At 45.7% G+C, this 23833-nt stretch overlaps 2 protein-coding genes across 2 annotated transcripts in view; one reads left to right on the top strand and one right to left on the bottom strand.

Moving 5' to 3' along the window:
* Positions 1 to 7917, top strand: part of LOC119964829 (complement factor H-like) — a 146975-nt gene extending 139058 nt beyond the window's left edge. The window contains exons 15-17 of the mRNA XM_038794877.1: positions 1427 to 1644; positions 2952 to 3041; positions 7282 to 7917. Of these exons, the coding sequence (XP_038650805.1) occupies positions 1427 to 1644; positions 2952 to 3023 (290 nt within the window). The 3' untranslated portion in view covers positions 3024 to 3041; positions 7282 to 7917. The remainder of the gene's footprint in view (positions 1 to 1426; positions 1645 to 2951; positions 3042 to 7281) is intronic.
* A 4478-nt stretch (positions 7918 to 12395) lies between these two features.
* The window catches only part of aspm (assembly factor for spindle microtubules), a 128827-nt gene continuing 117389 nt past the window's right edge, over positions 12396 to 23833 (bottom strand). Inside the window, 2 exon segments of the mRNA XM_038794876.1 lie at positions 12396 to 12850; positions 12970 to 13142. Coding sequence (XP_038650804.1) covers positions 12748 to 12850; positions 12970 to 13142 — 276 coding nt within the window. The 3' untranslated portion in view covers positions 12396 to 12747.

The raw sequence follows: 23833 nt of genomic DNA, 5'->3' as shown, positions 1-23833 counted from the left end.
GCGGGCTGTCAGCAACGTGTGCAGCTACAAGGCTGCCTTTCCGGCTGCGGCAATGGTGTTCCATGGCCATCCACCCCGACCCCATAGCCCAGCTCCTGGCCACCCCACCCTGGCAGAAGCCCTCAGGCCAGCAGCACAACTGTCGGCAAACTATGGCAATGTTGGACAACTTCCGTACCTCCTCTCTCTCCCTGAGCAGCCATGACGCTGGTTTCACGCTGGTTGCGCTTTTTAAAAGCACAAGTGAACCACGCCGCCGGGAACTCAGCCCATCGGAGTCGGAGAATCGCGGAGGTCCCATGGAATACTGGGTCAGGCCCAGTAATGATATGCAAACGGTGTTTACTGTACATATGTTCCGGAATATATTGATGCCGCTGTTGAGATGACAGAGAATTGCGATTTTGGTATAAATCGGCACCTGCCACGATTTTGGAATCTATTCTCCGCCCAATCGTGTTCCCCGATTTTGGCGTCAGGCAACGGAGAATCCTGCTCAATGTATGCAACCCTGTTGCAGAAACTGACCAGGAGAACAAACAGTTGCCAATACAGGAGAACAGTGTGTGTATTGTGGGTAACTTGAGAACTCACAGTTACACAATGATCATGCATGTCTTTTGTTTATTAGGAAAAGGGAGGTTTTTGTATCTTATGAAAAGAGGGATGTGTTTGAGTTTTGAAATGCAACAGCACTACATGTCCTATCTGGCTTGCCATAGTTATATGAACTCTATCATGAGGCAGTCTGAAAGCAGATATTTTACAACAGTTCAATAAAGAGTTACAATGAGAAAGCACTGCTAACTTTGAACATGAAACAGACTCTATATTCCCACCGTATTCTGATATTCCTTGATTATTTTTGTGCTCAGAAATCGATTCTTCAGTCCTGCATACTCATTGGCTGTGCATCCATATGGCTCTGGGGTGCCGAATTCCAAAGCTTCACAAGGTGTTGAGTGAAGTGATTTCTCTTCATCTCCTTTATCTTGAATCTTTAACTCCTATTTCCAGCTGAAACCGCCTTTCAGCATCTACCTATGAAACTCTCTTAAGAATTTTATACATTTCAACGAGATTGTCTCTCAATTTTTCCAAACTCCCCAGAAAATGCCTATTCCACTTATTGATAAATTAACTTAGTTTCGGCAGGAGTAAGTTGCAAAGTGGACCAAGACTGTGAGAGATGAGGTTTTAGGAAGTGCAATTTGATAGGGGTTCCTTACAGCAACCATCCAACGTTGCCCGAATTATCTTATTAATTCTAAACGTTCAGCAGTTCTCATTTCATAGATTTTGCTTCATGATGCAAATGTTTTTCTTTGACTGTTGGGTCACTGCACATAAAGCAGTACTTTTTAAATTCTGCTTATTTCTTCTGTATTCTGTGATTAATCTGTAAACATTTTGCATTGATCCTTAGATGCCAGCACACTGAGCTTAATGGCTAAGAGTGGAAGTGGGAATGCAATATTTACAGTGCAACATACCCATAAAAGTAGTCGCAACAATTTAAAGTTTTCTATAAAAGAATCCAGCAATGCTGTGGTGAATGTAGCATTCAACAGAGAGCCAAGAGGTATACAATATAATAATCCTGCAATTGGGGATTATTGTTTAACATTTCCCAAAGATAATTCTGTGAGTATAATCATTCATATTTCTCTGTATGGAATCATAGACTTTGAAAAATAACATGAAAGTTCAGAAAATAGTTAAGCTGTGTTTTACAGAGATGACAATGTTATTACTTGATCATTTCCATTCCTTGGCAATGTACTTCAGATCAGTCAAATTCTAAATGCCTTTTTGCCATAAGCAGAGTGAAATGTAGTGTTAAACATAAGAGAAGGACTTTAGAGAAGGTTGAAAGTTATTGAATTAAAAGCCAGAAATAACTATTTTGAATATAGCTGGAATATATTAAACATATTTAGTTATATGTATCCGTGTGCAACTGCAACAATCTGCATTGAAAAGGTGCTTTAAAATAATAAAATGTGCCAAAGTGCTACAGAGAAGTATTATGAAACAAAATATGAACCAAGCTACATGAAGCGCTATTAGGCCAGGTGGCCAAAAGTTTAGTTATGGAAAAAGGTTTTAAGGAGCATCCTAAAAGAGCAAAGAGAGAGAGGGGAGCATAGATGTTTAGCAAGGGTATTCCAGATCTTGGGGCCTAAATTGTGCTTGGCCACCAATGCTGGATCAATTAATATCTGGGATGCTCAAGAGACCAGAATAAGATGAGCACAGATATTTGGAAGGTTATGATGCTGGAGTAGAAAAAATGGAAGAGAATTTTAATATTGAGACATTGGCACCTGGTCAAGCAATGCAAGTCAGCAGGTATTGATCTGATTGGGGTGGGGTGGGTGGGTGTGGGGGGGGGGGGGGGGGGGTGGCTTTGTACAACTAAAAAAACTCTGAACCTCTGACTTTGAACTCTTTTTACTACTTGCTATTAACAATTCATTACATTTTTATACTGGAAATTGAAAAAGAAAGAGGGTGGCTATTGACAACGTGGCCAAGATACAATAACCGATATCCCAATGATAATCAACACTACCGCCTAAACTGTATTACACTATTGATATTGCGCAGTTTAATGGGTAGGGTTAGTTGTTAGGATTAGCGGTCAGTCTTAGAAACACTTTTATTATTAATACCCAGCAGATGATGCAGCATCTGTAGAGGGAAGTTGTTTTGGGTTGAAGGCCTCCTATCAGACTGTGTGTCTCACCACAGGTGCTTTGTGATGTTCTGAATATTTTCAGCACTTTCCATTTTTGGTTCAAATTTTTCAGCATCTGTGGTGCTCACATGATTAAAATGCAAGTTCCTGCTTTCTGTTACAGCTTGTGTATACTTTTCATTTACCTTATACCTGTTTGGACATTTTGCATATGTACCAAATACATTCATTTATTTTTGCTACTTTATAGATCACTTTTAATGTCACATTCAGCAAAACTTTCACCATTCGATTTGATAGGCTCAAGCAAAATGTGGAATAAAAATGAAAAACTGTAAAGGTAAGTGATTGTGATGACATAATAATGTACAAATTGTTTTATAAAAAGAATGAAAATGTGACAGCATAATCAAGTATTGATCAGAGTATGAATTACTCTTAAGATTTATGATGCTGCAAGTTGCTGCAGTGCATTCTATAAATAAGACACATCACCACTACAGTGCGTTAATGGAGGAGGGAGTGGATATTTAAGCCAGTGGATAGAGTGCTAGTCACATGTCCTGAAGAACGTTTGGTTTCTTGAATGCAGTTGAAGCTGTAGACATTGAGGCAAATGGAGAATATTCCATCACACTCCAGACTTGTAGGTGGTTGAGGGTCTTTGGGTATACAAACGTTGCGCCACTCACTGCAGAATCATAGAACGGATCCAATACAGATGGAGACTATTCTTACCTAAGCCTTGGCTAACTCTCTGCTAGTTCCATTATTCTGCTCTTTCCCTGTAGCCATGAAATTATTTTCCCTTCAGCAAAAATGTTTTTCTTGATGTCGCCTTTGGTTTATTCAAATCTTCTGGTAAATGATCTTTCCACAGCTGACATTTTTGAAGAATAACAATGTCAGTTTCTTTCATTCTGGCCGTGATTCTTCTGAGCTGCGGCTAAGTGCTTCCACTGGTGGGAAAACCAGAGTGATTCCTGCTGATGCTAAGAGCGCCCCGGATGTGCCATGCTATGGCACTTGGAAATTTTTTTTCGCCTAAATCAGTTTTTCCATGCCATTCCATGGCACACTGGGGTTCGCGCTGCAACTGAGAGGGACGGGACTTAATCTTTGACAGGTCCGGCACCTCTGAACGCATGCCCCCAGATAGCTAGCAGGGCATCCCTCCCATCATAATCACTGGAAAGTCCTCCCCATCAGGACCCCCTATAGTGCCCCAAGACACCTCGCCTCCCCCTCAGTAGCCCCCTTTCAGGCCCTGTCCCTTGCTAGTGCCAACCTGGCACTTCACAGTCGACGGGTGGCAAAGAGGTAAGTACCCTCCCATCAATTGCCTTCAGGGTGCCAGGGGGAGTTCGTTCATGGGAGATGGGGGTCAGGGCTTGTGCTGGGCTGGATTGGCTCAGGTCTGGGGTCTTCTTTAGGATGGGACTCCTTTTACTGCTCTCTCCATCTGCAGCCATTAAACTCTTTAAGCAGTCACTCTGTGTACAAAATAAAGTTTTCTCACAATAAAATGAAATTGTTCTTATCTGTACCCCCACACCATCCATTTAAACAGTCACTCAGTATCTCAGAAATACACATCCCTCATAATAAAATGAAAGGGTTCTCATCCGTCGCCTTTTGAAAGGTCTGTCAGTATGCCATGTTTAAAGGTCTGTGAGATGAAAATAAGATATCCTTTCAAAGTGGTGGAAACCTTTGAAGTGATTTTCACACAGTCAAATTCATTGCCCTTTAAAGTTTAAAAGTCTCACCGTGTGTATGACTAGAAGGCTGAAAGATTTGAACTGGGATTGTTTACATTAAATTTTGCACTCCAATGCCTGCTGAAAACATTTTGATTTACCGGTCAGCGCAGTTTCAAAGGGAGAATCAGATTGTTTATTTCTATAACTCTGCTGGGATACTTTAACTCAGAGTAGCAGATGTTTTCTCAACCAGTTTTTTTTTTTGAATCTGCCTCTTTATTTTTATGTGCCTCCGAGGAAGTTCAGCCCACCACTTTAGAGGGACAACTTTTGCCTTCATCTCACAGACCTTTAATCTTGAAATACTAACAGATGTTTTAGAGAGTTTAGTGGTACGGATGAGAAAAGTTTCACTTTATTATGAGGAATGTATATTTCTTAGATACTGAGTTACTATTTAAATGGTATACGGGTACAGATGAGACCACTTTATTATGAGAAAAGTTTTACATACTGATTTGACTGTTTAATGGGTTTAAATGCTGTGGATGTGGAGAGCAGCCAAAGGAGTCCCAACCCCAAAAAGACCCTCGATCTGACCCCCTCCAGCCCAGCACATGCGCCCCTGAAGCCCACCTCCCATGAAAGACCCCTACATCACCCTGGAGGCAATTGTTGGGAGGGTACTTAATCGCATTGCCACCCGTCAGACTGCCGCCAGGACCACGTTCCTCAATACTTGCACCAATTCACACCAGCAGGACGTTTGATTGGGGTGGCAAGAGCATCCTAACTGGCTCATCAATCTGATTTAAAATATCTCAAATGAGGAAGCCTGTCTGAGACACCAAGAAACCCGCTATGGCTGGTGCAGCAGGCATGAAAATTCATGACCGGTTTTCCGCCTGCCACAAATCCCAATTTGTACCCCGACATATGATTCAACGGACAATCGCAAATCCCAGGTCTAACGGGCAGCCTCGGAGAATCTCAGTCTCTATTTGTGTAACTGGAGTACCTAATGTCTGGAACTCTTTTTAAAATCTTTTCTGCACCCTCTCTAAGGCCTTCCATACTTCCTGAAGTGCCATGTCCAGATTGTACATAATATTCCAGCTGAGGCCAAGGTGAGTTTCATGAAGGTTCAGCATAGCTTCCTTGCATTTGTACTATTTATAAAGCCCAAGATTCCATATGCCTTTTGAACAGTTTACTGAACCTGTCCTGCCACCTTCAACAATTTGTGCACAAGCCTCTTTGCTCCTACACCTTGGGTGGGATTCTCCCTTACCGGGCGAGGCGGGGGGTCCCAGCACTGAGGAGTGGAGTGAACCACTCCGGTGCCGGGCCGCCCCAAATGTGCAGAATCCTCCGCACCTTCAGGGGCTAGGCCAGCCCCGGAATGGTTTGCGCCGCGCCGGCCGGCGGGGAAGGAGCTTGGCACCATGCCAACCGCCGCCGAAGGGCCTCCACTGGCCGGTGCGAGTTGGCACATGCGCGGGAGCACCAGTGTGTGCTGGCGTCATCCCAGTGCATGCACGGGGGGGGGAGTGTTCATCTCCGTGCCAGCCATCGCGGAGGACCACAGCGGACGATGCGGAACAATAGAGTGCCCCCACGGCACAGGCCCGCCTGTGGATCGGTGGGTCCCGATCGTGGGCCAGACCGCCGTGGGGGCACACCGAGGACCCTGGAGGCCGCTCACACAGCCAGGTCCCGCCGGCAAATATCTGGTGTAACATATGCCAGTGGGACTGGCCGAAAACGGGCGGCCACTCAGCCCATCGTGGGCCGTAGAATCGCCCGGGGGGGCGATGCCAGCTGCCGCCAACTGGCGCGGCGTGATTCCCGACCCCGCCAAATCTCCGGCGCCAGAGAATTCGGCAGCCGGCGGGGGCGGGTTTCACACAGCCCCCCCCCCCGGCGATTCTCCAACCCGGCGGGGGGTCGGAGCATCCCACTCCTTATTCTGAATTATACATTTTATTGCTTCGCTTTGTTTTCCTACCAAAATGTTTCTCTTGCAATTCTATGCCTTAAGTTTCATCTGTCCTTTGCCCATTTCACCAGACTGTTCATGCCCTATTGAACTGTTTCACTATCCTTCCTGCTGTTACAATAATTCCAAGTTCTGTGTCACCTGCAAATTTTGAGATTGCACCCTGTACACCCAAGTTGGAGTCAAGTTGGATCAAGGAAAGTAGCGGTTCTAGTTCTGGCCCCCAAGGGAATACCACTGTATTCTTTCCCCGAGTAGGAAAATGACGCAGTCACTGTACTGTTTCCTGCTGTTTCATATCCATGCTGAGAAGCCGATGATGTGGCACTTTACACATTCCTTCGGAAGTCAATATACATCAAATCAACTGCACTAACCTCATCAACACTCTTAGCTAGCTTATCAAAAGCCAGGTAGTTTCTATATATAAAGACTCTTCTATCCATTTCAAGGAGACTCAACTTCATCCTCCAGCTCATGTACTGTTAGGTTCCCTCTTCTGGTCACCCATAATAAATGATTCTCTGACTTAGGAAAAGTTGGAGTTGTGGTATTCTCAAGATGGTGGGAAGAAGCCCTGCCACCTCACAATTTATCCAAGAGGAGGATCTAGCTATGTAACAAAACCATTAAGTTTTGCTAAGCATAAAACAAGTGGGATATGCATTTGTATATCCTCAAACTTATCATCCCTACTTCAGTCATTTCAAATATTGATTTTTTTTTTGCAGTTCAATGTAAATTTAAATTTGAAATGGTGCTGCTCACACTAATTGAAGTAGTTATGGTAAATGTTATTGTTTGTTTCTAATTATATCATCTCCTTTAAAAATACAAATTAATATATGTGGTACATTTATCATTTATTTCACTCACAGGCACAAGATGTGGTGGTACAAATTCTGAGAAATAACGACTAACCGATGGCAAAGAATTCAAGATTCAATTACTGAATGAATTACATTCACAGGATAGGTTATTCTATGAATTAAGTATTACTTCCTTGGTTTTGGAATTAATGTAAACATGGTAATCCAATCAAATTATACTGCAAGATCTTCAGAGTATTTTTGGAATAGAAAAACAAATAGTTAAGATAGTTCGAATAACCTTCAGAATATGTACAATTTCTTTCATTTTAAAATAAATGTAATATGGAAAATGTTATCGGAAATGTTTAAATTGTTCAAGCCTCTTTCTTAGTCGTGTTTCCTTTATATGTGTCCTGCAGTATTATTACTTCTATGAGTCAGTAATTAGTACTTTGTGAGATAATTTCTCCATACCTCCAGTAATGAAGAGGATTATCTAAAGATAAATTGCGATTACATGTAAGAGCATGTTAGTGAGGATAACATTCACAGCAGTCAAATTAGTTTCAATACTGTAGTCATAGAAATGAAACCATGTTGCAGTTCCTTTTTCCTGATTCAAATTATAGTGTTGCATGTGTAATTTTGTACACATTTGATTTTTTTGCAACACACAACAAATAAACATACAAACACAGAAAATGAATGGCTGGATCTTTTTTGTAAACTGTACACAGACGACTACAATGCAATTATCCAGTGTTTAACAAATGCTACTTTGAAAGCTGTAGCTTTAAAAAGATCACAGGCGGGATTCTCCGTTCCTGAGACTAAGTGTTGAAGTCAGCGCAGGATTCATGGACTTCCACGACAGCAAAATGGGCACAGCACTTGACCGATTATGCTACACTTGAGGGGATAGCACGGGCACCACGTGGAACACAATCAATTGCAATGAGAAACGGTTTGGGATTTGCTGGATTCGTGATTGAGATTCAGGAGGCTGATACACTTCACTCCCCACACACGCCATCCCAGCCAACAAGATGGAAGCAAGACACACGTCTCCACGATTTACGGACGCGGAGCTCGAGACTCTGCTGGACGCGGTAGAGAGGCGGGTGACTCTGTATCCCGGCCCAGGAAGGAGGCTGCTAGCCGCCATTTGCCGTGCTTGGGCACAGATGGCAGATGTGGTCAGCGCCACAAGCAACACCATCTGGATCGGCCAGCAGTGCCGTACAAAACTGCATGACCTCCTCAGGGTGAGTAGGCAGCACTAACCCCATCCCACAGACCTGTAACCCACACCCCCCATCTCACCCAGAGGGCAAGCGAACTACAATCCTGAATTAAATGTCAACACCCATATCAGTCTTCAACCAATTTGATTAATTCCATGTAATATTAAGAAACAGCTAATGGCACTGGATAAAAAGCAGAACAAATCTACCCGGCCAATTACCGCTCCAGCAGTCTACTCTCGATCGTCAGTAAAGTGATTGAAGGAGTCATCAACATTACTATCAAATGGCATTTACTCAGTAATAATCTGCTTACTGATGCTCAGTTTGGGTTCCACCAGGCCCACTCCGCTCCTGACCTTATTACAGCCTTGGTTCAAACCAGGTGCTCCAGTTTACTCCCACTGCCCAAAGTTGTACAGTTTAGGTGGATTGATCATACTGAATTGCCCTTGGTGTTCAAAGGTAAGTTGGTGGTTACAGGGATAGGGTGGGGGGAGGGATGGGAGTGAATCTAGATTGGGTGTTCTTTCAGAGGGTCAGTGCAGATTCAATGGGCTGAGTGACCTCTTGCTGCACTGTAGGGATTCTATGATTCTAAAATAACAACTCCAGAGGTGGGATGCGAGTGACTGCCCTTGACATCAAGCATCAAGAAGCCCCAGCAAAACTGGAGTCAATTGGAATCAGGGGCAAAATTCTTCACTGTTTGGAGTCATACCTGGCACAAAGGAAGATGGCTGTAGTTGTTGGAGGTCAGTCATCTCAGTTCCAGGACATGCACAAGTCACACAGGGTAGTCTCCAATGTCCAACCATCTTCAGTTGCTTCATCAATGACCTTCAGTCATTACATTTACTGAAAATGTCAAGGTGGTATGATGATGTTCTTTTAAGATAATGCAACATGAAAATTTCAGCTAAAACACAAACTTAATATGTTGAGATATGCTTATGTGGCCGAGAAAGCAAGTACTTAAGGTTAAATTTAATTGTGAATTTTGAATAGCATGACATTTAAAGAAAAATGCACTTGACTGTGACTATTAGCCTTGTGTTGTTCTTGCCACTCAAATCATGTTCTTTTGGTGACAAAGTTAAATTAACCCAAAATAAGTAATTCACAAAAATGTTCAGGGCCTGAAAAATGGAAATCTGGGGTTAAGGATGAAAACATTTTCTTTAAACTTTAGAAAAATGGGACTAAGGGAAAATACGATTATGTATTGGCTGAGATCTGATTTGTTTAGGACCAAATAAATATTTCATTTGTAGCATCAGTTATACTAACTAACCAGTTGAGGGACAAATGGCACCATCTATATTAATAATATAAAAATGATTAAATGAGATATTGTAATTGGAGGTGTGAGCAAAGTAATGAGCAAACCTAGCTGTAGTGGTATAGGAATAAAGTTTAATCTTTCATAAGAAGTTAAACATTATTTCAAGGCAAGTCAGGTCAGTGTAATGAAGACAAACTTAACAAAATATAAATATAGAGCATATTTTGATTTTAAAAATGTTTGAAAGTTGATCAAGATTTTAAAAAACCCTGACAATTAAAGGTGTTGGGAAAATTGAATGCAGTGGGAGCATTCACTGATTCAGCTAAACTTCCCGTAGGACCGTTTCAATGGGCCAAACTGCTTTTATCTTGTCCTTCACCTTTTCTAATGTTAAGGAACCAAAATGATTTGAAAATATTTGTTGTCACAAAAATGTGTACATCCAGCTGTGGTTGATAATGAGGATACCCCTACTTTGGCATTGCCTGAACACAATGTTCATTCTTTGTCAAGGCATAGTTGCCATCATCCAACTTGATGAGTATGTTTTCTTTGTTTCTTTAAAATAAACTATTGAAAAGCTATTGCTGGTCATATCACCATAAAGTACATTTTATTTCAAATAAAAATGTCTGACATATTCAATGTGAATTCAATTTTGCCAGCTAATATTTTATATGAACATGGAAAATTATAATTATCAAAGACCATAGATGCTTGCTGAGTAAAGTTCCTGATTTCTCATAGTTGAACATTTTCAGTTTAGACTGATATTTTCAGAGGTGATTTTCCACCTATTATAATTTTCTATGTGCAAATTATTTTGGCAGAATTATTTTTTTTCCACAGCTTTGATCCATGGCAGTTTATATCATAGTCGGTGTTGATAAAAGAGGGAAAGGCGCCTGCAGGCGCAACACCAGCAGGAGGCATTGCATGGGGATAAGGCCAGGGCTGGGAGAATGTCATAGGAAGACAGCAGGTTGGAAGCCCAATGTCTTTGCATACCCCTACACTTGGTGACAGTAGCCACCTTGAACAGGGGTGCAGCTGACCCGCTGACTGTCACCCGTAAAATGCTGCTCAGGGTCCTTATACCTGTTTCCGGTCTCAGCAGCAGGACCTTTACAGAAAATTCAACCCACCTTTTTCTTTAACATCACAATGTCTCTTATCCAGGTCACACCAAGTCCTATTGACCTCGTCCAATGTTTTCAAACTTTTTTTCCAGGAACCTATTTTTACCAACTGGCCAACCTTCGGGATCCAACCCGGCCGCCCTTTGCGGCCCACCATTTTCTCTTACCTTGTTAGTTGCTGACAAAAATGGAGGAAATGGTTTTGGGTCCCTTTGGCCCCCTGAACTTGGGGGAAAAAAAGCAGCCACACTGCGCATGCGCATAGTTTTGCACATGCGCACCGATGATCGGGCACGCATGCACAGTGCAGCTGAATTTTTAAAAATCTGTTCCTGGCCATTTTGAAGCCTGCTTGCAGCCAGCATTATTAAAAGCCAGCTGCTTCACATGGATTTATGCAATCAGGAGCGCCACGAGCCCGAGTGTGACAATGCCTGGCCTAGTCCTATCTACTCTAAAGTTTTATTAAGAATCAATACAGTATTACTGCTAAGGCCAATACTTATTTCCTGTTCAAACTTATTGAGACAATGCTGGTGAGATGCCTTCTTGAACCACTGCAGTTCGTTTGGTTAAGATGTTTCCACAATACTTGTAGATAAGGAGCTCAAGGATTTTGACCCAGTAACAATTAAGGAATTTCAATATATTTCCAATCTGGGGAGGTGGGAGTTGGATCTAATGATGTTACTGCCCTTGTACTTTTAGGTGGCGGCATTTGCAGGTTTGGGAGAAGCTGCCAAACAAGTTTTGGCAATTTGCTGTACTGCATATTAAACACTAGCATTGAATGTCAAAATACAGTGGTTCGTCTCTCCTCTTGTTGACCGTCATGATGTGAATATTATTCGCTATTTATATGCCCAGGCATGGCTGCTCCATTATCTAAAGAATTACAAGTGGAGATACATTTTGTGACATCCCCACTTCAGATTTCCTTATGGAGTGGTCATTGATGTAATAGCTAATGTGATTGGGCCTAGGGCACTGCCAGAAGGAATTCATGCATGTGCCACATGGAGTTGAATAGCCTTGAATGTGCCACACTTGTTCAAATGCTTCCTGATGTAAATGGCAGTCACTATCACCTCAATCTCCAGAATTCAGCTCAGTTCTATATTTGGATCATGGCTACAATAAGGTCTGTAGCCAAGTGGTTTAAGCAAGGAGGTTATGTTGAAGTACAGCTTGAGAACTTGTTGACAACCTCTTCCATCACTTTGCTGATGATAGGGAGGAGACTGATAGGGCTGCAATTGGCTGGTTTGTCAACATCATTCAGCAATACAGAAGTCTGAGAACACACACTAACAGATTCAAAAGCAGCTTCTTCCCCACTGTTACCAGCATCCTGAATGACCACCTTCACACATCCATATGCTTCACCCAATGTCTGTGCTCATGTATTTATATTGTGCTGTGCCTATGTATTTACGATCTGTCTGGACTCTACCTCGGTACACGTGACAATAAATCAAATTCAATTCAATTCAGCTAGAGAAAACAATTGATATGATAAAACATTTCTGTATTGCTCATTGCATACAGTAAAGATTTATTTCTAAATTGTACTAAAAACGAAGCTTTATAGATTGTACAAAAATATGAACAAATACACTTAATTCATCTTAAAAGAGTTGTAAGAAATAGTCCATGGAAATAATTGTTTCTCAAATTAGAGATGGAGGATAACCTTTCATCATGATATTTGATATACACACAAAAGATGCATGTGAAACCAAAGCAAACTTAACCAACATTAACAATATATACAAGGAGTACAATTCAGATAAGTTTCAAGAATTTGTTTTACTCATGAACATTGATCAAATATCAACTATTATTTTCAATTGTTGACAGTTTAAGTAGAAATTCCAAGCGTATCCACAACCAACTGAATGGCTTTCAGGGGATCCACAATTTCTTTCATATTGTCTCTCCTTAATACCCAGTCTGGTTTTAGTCTGCAACAGAAAGAACAAAAGGTCAAGAAAATGAAATATAAAAGAAGGAAAATGGAATAAGTGAGTGTAAAAGAATGATGATGATGACTTAATTCAAATGTGAGAAAATGGCTTCTTACTTCGAAACTAATCTTGTTCGCACAGGTGTAGCTGGAATATATGAAACACCATTGCAAGGGGCAGACATCCGCAGCTTCGCACTTATTCTATCTATATCCATCTTGTGTTTCCTCACAGTTAGCTCGTAAAGGTTACGGATACGATCCGCTACTCTGGGCAAGCTTCGGACCTCCTGAAAACAATTAGATAGTGCAATAGATTCATCAAAATGCCCATTTCTATTCTCTATTTTGGTGGGAATAAAGGAAAAAAAATCAGCAAGAAATTGATCATGGCCCAATAATTTATTCTCAGCAAATATAATTTATCTCTGCAAAATTGAATTTAGCCAACAGAACTGCTTTTTTAGACAAAAAAAAAAGCACAATGTTGACATTAGTATCAGTACAGTCTTTTTTGTAAATCTACTTGTGACCTGTATAGGAACTGTATCGGTCCGAGCCTCCGGAGGAGAAGGGAGGGATGGGCCGCTTTCTGGACCAACTGAGGTTCCCGAAGGTGGAGGAGGGACTGGTGGTGGGATCAGGGGCCCCAATTGTGCTGGAGGAACTGGTCAAATGGATAGGGAGCATGCAGGCGGGGAAGGCGCCGGGGCCGGACGGTTTCCCGGTTGAGTTTTACAAAACATATGTGGACCTGTCGGGCCCGTTGCTGGTTAGGACCTTCAATGAGGCAAGGAAGGTGGGGGGTTTTTGCCCCCGACGATGTCTCGGGCACTGATCTCCTTGATCTTGAACTGGGACAAAGGTCCCCTGCAATGTGAGTCTTATAGGCAGACCTCGCTGTTAAATGTAGATGCCAAGGTGCTGGCGAAGGTCTTAGCCATGAGAATGGAGGATTGTGTGCCACAAGTCATCCATGAGGACCAGACGGGGTTCGTGAAGGGGAGGCAGTTGAACGTGAATGTGCAGAGGCTTATGATGCCGGCGAGGGAGGGGGAGGCTGAGATAGTAGCGGCGATGGACGCTGAGAAGGCCTTCGATAGGGTAGAGTGGGGATACTTGTGGGAGGTGCTGAAGAGGTTCGGGTTTGGGGAGTGGTTCATCAGGTGGGTTAGGCTGTTGTACGAGACCCCGATGGAGAGTGTGGTCACAACCAAGAGGAGGTCTGAGTACTTTCGGCTGCATCGAGGGACGAGGCAGGGGTGTCCCTTATCCCCCCTGCTCTTTGCATTGGCGATTGAACCCCTGGCTATGGCATTGAGGGAGTCGAGGAAATGGAGGGGGCTGGTGCGGGGTGGGGAGGAGCATAAGGTGTCGCTCTATGCGGACGACTTGCTGCTATATGTGGCAGACCCGGTGGGGGGTTGCCGGAGGTAATGAGGATCCTCAGGGAGTTTGGGGATTTCTCAGGGTACAAGCTCAACATGGGAAGAGCGAGTTGTTCGTGGTTCACCCAGGGGACCAGGAGAGGGGGATAGGCGAGCTCCCCCTGCTTGTGACCTGTATTTTAAAACAATGCTCTTTTAATAGATATAATCGGATGTGATCCCAATCCTTAAACTTATACAAGCCACAGGTAACACATACAACTACTGGAATTATAATTAGTCAATTATCTCGATTGCCATATACACCAATAAATAACTCAGTCTTCTATGTGAAGCTAACACTTTTTAAAATTCTTTCATGTAGGTGTTGCTGGCTAGGCCAGCATTTATCATCTATCCCAATTACCCTCGAGAAAATGTTGGCAAGCCACTTTCTTGAAATGCTGCAGTTCTTGCAGGGTAAGTAGACACGGTGCTTTTAGGAAGTGAGTTCTAAGATTTTGACTTGGCAAAAATGAAGTAACAATGATATAGTTCTAAGTCAGGATGGGGTGTCGTTTGTAGGGGAACTTGTATGTAGTGGTGTTCCCATGCATCGGTTGCCCTTGCCCTTCTTAGTGTTAATGGGCATGGGCTTGAAAGCTGTTGTCCAAGGGGCCCTGAAGTGCATCTCATAGATGGTATCCACTTACTGTCACAATGCGGCGGTGTTGGTGAGCGATATTGGTGATGGATGGGGTGCTAATTAAGCAGGCTGCTTTGTCCTAGACGGTGTCGAGATTCAAGCATATCATTGGAGTTGCACTGATTCAGGCAAGTGGACAGTATTTCTTCACATGCCGGACTTATGCCGTATACGTGAACAGGCTTTGGAGAGTCAGAATGTGAGTTAATCTCAGACTTCCCATTTAAAAAAATAAATTTAGTGCACCCAATTCATTTTTTCCAATTAAGGGACAACTGAGCGTGACCAATCCACCTTCCCTGCACATCTTTGGGTTGTGGGGGTGAAACCCATTCAAACACGGGGAGAATGTGCAAACTCCACACAGACAGTGATCCAGAGCCGGGATCGAACCTGGGACCTTGATGCTGTGAGGTAGCAATGTTAAGCACTGCACCACCATGCTGCCCCTTGCCACCGTATTTATGTGGCTAGTCAAGTTTGGTTTCTGGTCATTGGTAACCCTCAGGATGTTGAGGTATTCAGTTTGACGTCATGGGGAGATGGTTGGATTTTGTCTTGTAGGAGATGATCATTGCCTGGTACATGTGTGGCATAAATGTAACTTTCCACTTATTAGCCCAAGCCTGAATGTTGCCCAGGTATTGGTGTATGTGAATACAGGCTGCTCAGTATCTGAGGAGTCATGAATAGTGCCAAAGACTGTGCAGTCATCCCCACTACTGGCTTTATGATGGAGGGAAGGTTGTTGATGAAGCAGATGAGATGGGATACTGGGGCCACCATGCTGCAATGTCCTGGTAGAGAGATGATTGACCTCCAAAAACCACAACATCACGGCAGCACGGTAGCATAGTGGTTAGCACAGTTGCTTCACAGCTCCAGGGTCCCAGGTTCGATTCCCGGCTGGTCACTGTCTGTGCAGAGTCTGCCCGTTCTCCCCGTGTCTGCGTGCGTTTCCTCCGGTTTCCTCCCACAGTCCAAAGATGTGTGGGTTAGGAGGATTGGCCATGATAAATTGCCCTCCAAAAAATGTTAAGTACGGGGTCAATGGGTTCCGCTCTTTATATGGGCTGGTGCAGACTCGATGGGCCGAATCGCCTCCTTCTGCACTGTAAATTCTATGATCTTCCTTTGTGCTAGATATGACTCAGACTAGTGGGAGTTCCCCCCTCATTCCCATTGACTCCTGTTTTGTTAGGGTCAGTTACTGTCACACTTGATCAAATAAATGCTGCCTTGATGCCAAGGACACTTATTCTGACCCTACCTACCTGTTGAGTTAAGCTCTTTTGCCCATGCTTGGACCACGGTTGTAATGAGGTCAGGAGTGAAGTGGCCCTGAGGAAGACAAACTAAGCTTCTCTGAACAGGTTACTGCTGAGTAAGTGCCGCTTGATAGTACTGTTGATGACCCCTTCCATCACTTTGTTGATAATAGAGACAGGAGACTTATGGGGTGGTAATTGGCCAGGCTGGATTTGTCCGGTGTTTTGTGTAGAGAACATACACATGGACAATTTTCCGCATTGGTGAGTGGATGCACGTGTTGTAGCTGTACTGGAAAAGCTTGGTGAGAAGTGTGGCTATTTTTGAGCGCAAGTCTTCAGTACTATTGCCGGAGTATTGTCAGGAGTATTATCAAACCAAGCTAGAGTCACAGACAGACTGTCAGCGGTTGTGGCAAGGACTAATCAACATAGCGGGCCACAAAGCAAAGCCAAGCAGTATCTCTGGCAGCAGCGCACCCCTCCCCGATGAACTCAATGCATTCTATGCTCGGTTCGAGCAGGTAACCAACAATCCGCTGTCAGTGCCCCAGCAGCCCATTATTCATCCATTCCCACCATCACAGCTTCCGAAGTCAGATCGGCCTTCCTGAAAGTGAAACCTCGGAAGGCGACGGGCCCGGACGGGATCCCTGGTCGTGCAATCAGAGCCTGTGCGGACCAGCTGGCAGAGGTATTCACAGACATCTTTAACCTCTCCCTACTCCACTCAGAGGTCCCCACCTGCTTCAAGAAGATCACAATCATACCGGTACCAAAGAAGAACCAGGCAACGTGCGCCATGGCCACCGTCCGGTGGCCCTGTCTTCAGTCGTAATGAAGTGCTTCGAGAGGTTGATCATAAAGCACATCACCTCCATACTCCCAGAATGCCTTAATCCACAGCAATTTGCATACCGTTGCAACCGGTCCACATCAGACACCATTTCCCTGGCCCTACACTCATCCCTAGAGCATCTCAAAAACAAGGACTCCTACATCAGACTCCTATTTATTGACTACAGCTCCGCCTTCAACACCATAATCCCAGCCAAGCTCATATCAAAGCTCCAAAACCTAGGACTTGGCTCTCCACTCTGCAACTGGATCCTCGATTTTCTGACCAATAGACCACAATCAGTAAGAATGAACAACACCACCTCCTCCACAGTAGTCCTCAATACCGGGGCCTCGCAAGGCTGCATACTTAGCCCCCTACTCTACTTCCTGTACACACACGACTGCGTGGCAAAACTTGGTTCCAACTCCATCTACAAGTTTGCTGACGATACGACCATAGTGGGCCGGATCTCAAATAACGACGAGTCAGAATATAGGAGGGTGATAGAGAACCTAGTGGAATGGTGTAGCGACAACAATCTCTCCCTCAATGCCAGCAAAACTAAAGAGCTGGCCATTGACTTCAGGAAGCAAAGTATTGTACACACCCCTGTCAGCATCAACGGAGCCGAGGTGGAGATGATTAGCAGTTTCAAATTCTTAGGGGTGTACATCTCCAAAGATCTGACCTGGTCCATCCACGTCGATGCTACCACCAAGAAAGCACAACAGCGCCTATACTTCCTCAGGAAACTATGGAAATTCGTCATGTCCACATTAACCCTTACCAACTTTTACAGATGCACCATAGAAAGCATCCCATCTGGCTGCATCACAGCCTCGTATGGCAACTGCTCGGCCCAGGACCGCAAGAAACTTCAGAGATTTGTGAACACCGCCCAGTCCATCACACAAACCTGCCTCCCATCCATTGACTCCCATCTACACCTCCCGCTGCCTGGGGAAAGCAGGCAGCATAATCAAAGACCCCTCCCACCCGGCTTACTCACTCTTCCAACTTCTTCCATCGGGCAGGAGATACAGAAGTCTGAGAACAGGCACAAACAGACTCAAAAACAGCTTCTTCCCCACTGTCACCAGACTCCTAAATGACCCTCTTATGGACTGACCTCATTAACTCTACACCCTGTATGCTTCATCCGATGCCAGTGCTTATGTAGTTACATTGTATACCTTTGGTTGCCATATTATATATTTTTTTAATTCCCTTTTCTTCCCATGTACTTAATGATCTGTTGAGCTGCTGCACAGAAAAATACTTTTCACTGTACCTCGGTACACGTGACAATAAACAAATCCAAATGTCCCATAGCCTTACATTAACAAGTGCCTTCAGCCGTTTCTTGATATTACGTGGAATGAATTGAATTGGCTGAAGATTGACACATGTGATGCTGGGGATCCCCGAAGGATGCCAAGATGGATCATCCACTCGGCACCTCTGGCTGAATATTATTGCAAATGCTTCAGCCTCATCATTTGCACTGATGTGCTGCGATCCTCCATCATGGAGAATGGGGATATTTGTGGCGTCTCCTCTTCCAGTGAGTTGCTTAATTATCGACTGGATATGGCAGAACTTTGTTGGTTTGCTTTGTTCTGTCCATTGCATGCTATTTGACATGAAAGTGGTCCTCTATTAGCTTAACCAGGTTAACACTTCACTTTCGTGCAAGACTGGTGTTGCCCCTTGCATATTCTCCTGCATGCTTTATTGAGCCAGGGAAGTTTGAAGACTTAGGCCGGCATGTCATAAACACATAATCTGTGTATTTGTTGAAAATAAAAAACATTTTTCCAGTAATTTGATTGCTACATGTTTTGTAATCATTATCCTTAAATGTACAACAATGAGACATTCAAATGCAAAAGACAGATAGGTTGATTTTATTCAAAGTTGTCACCTTTGATCTCAAGGGATACGCAAAGCTCCCTCAAGAAAGGACAACATTACAAATGCCCATAACTCTCATGACCTAAAGGTGCTTTACGGTCAGTAGACACTGAAAGATTAGGTTGGGATCTATTTAAAGTGTTCCAAATTTCAGATGATCCTCTGTCACCGATGCACGGAGCTGGGGCCCCACTGGGGCTGGTTTAGCTCACCAGGCTAAATCGCTGGCTTTTAAAGCAGACCAAGCAGGCCAGCAGCACGGTTCGATTCCCGTACCAGCCTCCCCGGACAGGCGCCGGAATGTGGCGACTAGGGGCTTTTCACAGTAACTTCATTGAAGCCTACTCGTGACAATAAGCGATTTTCATTTCATTTCAAATGAAAAATGAAAATCGCTTATTTTCATAAGTAGGCTTCAAATGAAGTTACTGTGAAAAGCCCCTAGTTGCCACATTCCGGCACCTGTTCGGGGGGAGGAGGTAGATGGAGGGATAGATCTTGCTATTTGCGTATTAACGTGGCTGAATCTTGGAGTCTAACGTCCATTGATCACTTGCGTTTATGTATTTTAAAATTAATTTTTCCTAGGTTTCATTACTTCGAACTGGAATTTGCATGTCAATCTGAATCTTGTCACTTATGATGGGAATGTTTATTGACCCCATAATGAGTTATTCACAAATTAAATATTTATAAGCTAAAGAACATCTACCTCTCAGCACATGGAGAACGTTTTGTGGGTCAAACTTGGTCAAATGAGCTAAATGACAGTTTCAGACTTGATGTAATTAATTTGTTACAGGAACAAAGCTCAGAATTACAAAGGGAAAGAGAAGATGGAATTTGTGCAGTGGGTTATATATTTTCAGTGCTTGCAATATAGCTTTTCCTAATTGGCTGGAACACTGTAAATATTTAGTGTAGCTGCCATCACCTTTTCTGTAATATTTGCAGATGCCAACTCTCGTAACTTCTTTAAGCAGAGCGTTAAAAGCGGAGGCGTCCCAAGATGGTAAATCCAAAAGAGGCTTAATTTAACAAAAGTAAAGGCCACAATGTAGCTTACAGCTTCACGGCCCCAAACGGGACTACAGTTTTAGCCAGTCCCAGTCCGGCTTTTATAGGTTGATTTCCAAGAGTCCCAGCTGATGGGCCTCTGCCCACTCGTGGGGGGGGGGGGGGGCTTGTATTCCACAAGCCCCAAGGAACGATCAATCGGGGTGTCCCCTTCAATCTCGTGAAGGTAATTACGAGAGCCAATAAATGTGAGGCTGTGCAGATTAGGAGATCTCCAAGATAGATCCCTAATATGTGATGATTTCATCAATCACAGTTGGGTCACTAGCAAGGGTACTACAATTGACTAAGGTTTAGAAGAGAATGCAGTAGGAAGTTTGGTTGAGAGGAAAGTGACATTTTTTAAAAATGGTACTCATTTAAATCCAGTTGCCCTCTGCGACATCAAACAAGAATAATGTGACATAACCAGCTGACTTACGGGAGTACGATGGAGGGTACATCGCGGCTAGGAGGGGTCCTAGCCTGGGGGGGGGGGAGGGGGTTAGGGAGGGACACCGGGTTGCTGCTGGAAAGGCCAGGAACGGGAAGTGGAGGACTGGAGGGGTGGGGGGAGGGGGCCATCGCCATGGGGAGCGGGTCAGAAGGGGAGGGTCGACCCGGGGCGAGCAGGGAACAGGACATGGCTAATCGGCAGGGGAAGGGGGCGGGTCGTCCCGCGACCCGGCTGATCACTTGGAACGTGTGGGGGCTGAATGGGCCGGTCAAGAGATCAAGGGTATTCTCACACCTGAAGGGACTGAAGACTGATGTAGCAATGTTACAGGAGACCCATTTGAAGGTAGTGGACCAGGTTCGCCTGAGAAGGGGGTGGGTGGGACAGGTGTTCCACTCTGGATTGGACGCAAAGAACCGGGGGGTGGCGATTCTGGTGGGAAAGAGGGTGTCGTTCGTGGCGGAGGAGGTGGTGGCGGATAAGGAGGGTAGGTATGTGATGGTGAAGGGTAAGCTGCAGGGGGAGAAAGTGGTGATGGTCAACGTATATGCCCCGAACTGGGATGACGCGGGTTTTATGAGGCGCCTATTGGGCCTCATTCCGGGACTGGAGGCAGGGGGCTTGATCATGGGGGGGGACTTTAACACAGTGCTGGACCCCGGGCTAGACAGATCGAGCTCAAGGACCAATAGGAGGCCGGCAGCGGCAGAAGTGCTGAGGGGGTACATGGAGCAGATGGGAGGAGTAGACCCATGGAGGTTTGGTAGGCCGAGGGCGAGGGAGTATTCCTTTTTCTCCCACGTCCATAGAGTGTACTCCAGAATCGATTTCTTCGTGTTGAGCAGGGGGCTGATCCCGAGGGTACGGGAAGCTGAGTACTCGGCCATTGCGATCTCTGATCATGCACCACATTGGGTGGATGTGGAAATTGGGGAGGCGCGGGACCAGCGCCCGCTGTGGCGGCTGGATGTGGGGCTGTTAGCGGACGACGAGGTGTGTAAAAGGGTCCGGAAGAGCATTGAGAGCTATCTGGACTTGAATGACACGGGTGAGGTGCAGGTGGGGATGGTCTGGGAGGCCCTGGAGGCAGTGATCAGGGGAGAGCTGATCTCCATAAGGGCACACAGAGAAAGAAAGGAGAGGCAGGAGAGGGAGAGGCTGGTGGGGGAGCTATTGGAAGTGGATAGGAGATATGCGGAGGCACCAGAGGAGGGGCTGCTGGGAGAACGGCGCAGCCTGCAGGCCAAGTTCGACCTGCTGACCACCAGGAAGGCAGAGACGCAGTGGAGAAGGGCGCAGGGCGCGGTCTATGAGTATGGGGAAAAGGCGAGCAGGATGCTGGCACACCAGCTTCGCAAACGAGATGCGGCTAGGGAGATTGGGGGAGTGAAGGAGAGGGGCGGGAAGGTAGTGCAGAAGGGGCAAGAAGTGAACGGGGTCTTCAGGGATTTTTACAAGGAGTTGTATCGGTCTGAGCCGCCGACGAGGAGAGGGGAAATGGAGGACTTCCTAAACAAATTGAGGTTCCCAAGGGTCCAGGAGGGGCTGGTAGAAGGGCTGGGGGCGCCAATAGGGCTAGAGGAGCTAGTCAAGGGAATAGGTCAGATGCAAGCGGGGAAGGCGCCGGGGCCAGATGGGTTCCCGGTGGAATTCTATAAGAAAAATGTGGACTTGGTGGGACCGGTACTGGTACGAGCCTTTAATGAGGCGCGAGAGGGGGGGGGGGGTTCTGCCCCCGACAATGTCGCAGGCTCTGATCTCCCTGATATTGAAGCGGGATAAAGACCCCGTGCAGTGCGGGTCCTACAGGCCTATCTCGCTTCTGAACGTGGATGCCAAGTTGCTGGCAAAGATCCTGGCAGCTAGAATAGAGGATTGTGTGCCAGGGGTAATCCATGAGGACCAGACGGGGTTCGTGAAGGGGCGGCAGCTCAACACGAACGTGCGGAGATTGCTGAATGTAATTATGATGCCGGCAGTGGAGGGGGAGGCTGAGATAGTGGTAGCGCTGGACGCGGAGAAGGCATTCGATAGGGTGGAGTGGGAGTACCTGTGGGAGACGTTGGAACGGTTTGGGTTTGGGGAAGGGTTTATTAAGTGGGTGAAGTTGCTCTACTCGGCCCCGACGGCGAGTGTAGTGACAAACGGGAGGAGGTCGGAGTATTTCGGGCTCCACCGAGGGACCAGGCAGGGATGTCCCCTATCCCCCTTACTTTTCGCACTGGCGATTGAACCATTGGCGATGGCACTGAGGGGTTCAGGGGGGTGGAGAGGACTGACTAGGGGAGGGGAGGAACATCGGGTATCGCTGTATGCGGATGATCCACTGCTGTACGTGGCAGACCCAGAAGGGGGAATGCCGGAGATAATGGAACTATTAGCAGAGTTTGGGGACTTTTCGGGGTACAAACTAAATTTGGGCAAAAGCGAGGTTTTTGTGATACATCCGGGGGACCAGGGAGAGGGAATTGGGAGACTCCCCTTCAAGCGAGCAGGAAAGAGCTTTAGGTACTTAGGGGTGCAGGTGGCAAGGAACTGGGGGACCCTCCACAAGTTGAACTTTTCCAGGCTGGTGGAACAGATGGAGGAGGAATTTAAGAGGTGGGACATGGTACCGCTGTCGCTGGCGGGGAGGGTGCAGTCAATCAAAATGACGGTCCTCCCAAGGTTCTTGTTTTTATTTCAGTGCTTGCCCATCTTCCTCCCTAGGGCCTTCTTCAAAAAGGGACGAGTAGCATCATGAGCTACGTGTGGGCGCACGGCACCCCAAGGGTGAGGAGGGTCTTTTTGGAGCGGAGTAGGGGCAGTGGAGGGCTGGCACTACCCAATCTCTCGGGGTATTACTGGGCGGCAAATGTGTCGATGGTGCGCAAGTGGATGATGGAAGGGGAGGGGGCAGCTTGGAAATGAATGGAGAGGGCGTCCTGTGGCAACACAAGCCTGGGGGCCCTAGTAACGGCACCATGGCCGCTCCCCCCCACGAGGTACACCACGAGCCCGGTGGTGGCGGCCACCCTCAAGATATGGGGGCAGTGGAGGCGACACAGGGGGGAAATGGGAGGTCTGTTGGCGGCGCCAATAAGAGGGAACCATAGATTCATCCCGGGGGATTTCAGAGCTGGTACAGGGTGGGCATACGGCAGCTGAAGGACCTGTTTATAGAGGGGAGGTTTGCGAGCCTGGGAGGGCTGGAGGAGAAGTTTGAGCTCCCCCCGGGAAACATGTTCAGATATTTACAAGTGAAGGCATTTGCTAGGCGGCAGGTGGAAGGGTTCCCCCTGCTCCCCAGTAAGGGGGCGAGTGATAGGGTGCTCTCGGGGGTCTGGGTCGGAGGGGGGAGGATATCGGACATCTACAAGATAATGCAGGAGG

The sequence above is a fragment of the Scyliorhinus canicula genome, chromosome 4, assembly GCF_902713615.1.
Source record: "Scyliorhinus canicula chromosome 4, sScyCan1.1, whole genome shotgun sequence".
NCBI lineage: Eukaryota > Metazoa > Chordata > Chondrichthyes > Carcharhiniformes > Scyliorhinidae > Scyliorhinus > Scyliorhinus canicula.
This window is presented reverse-complemented; position numbering and strand designations above follow the sequence as displayed.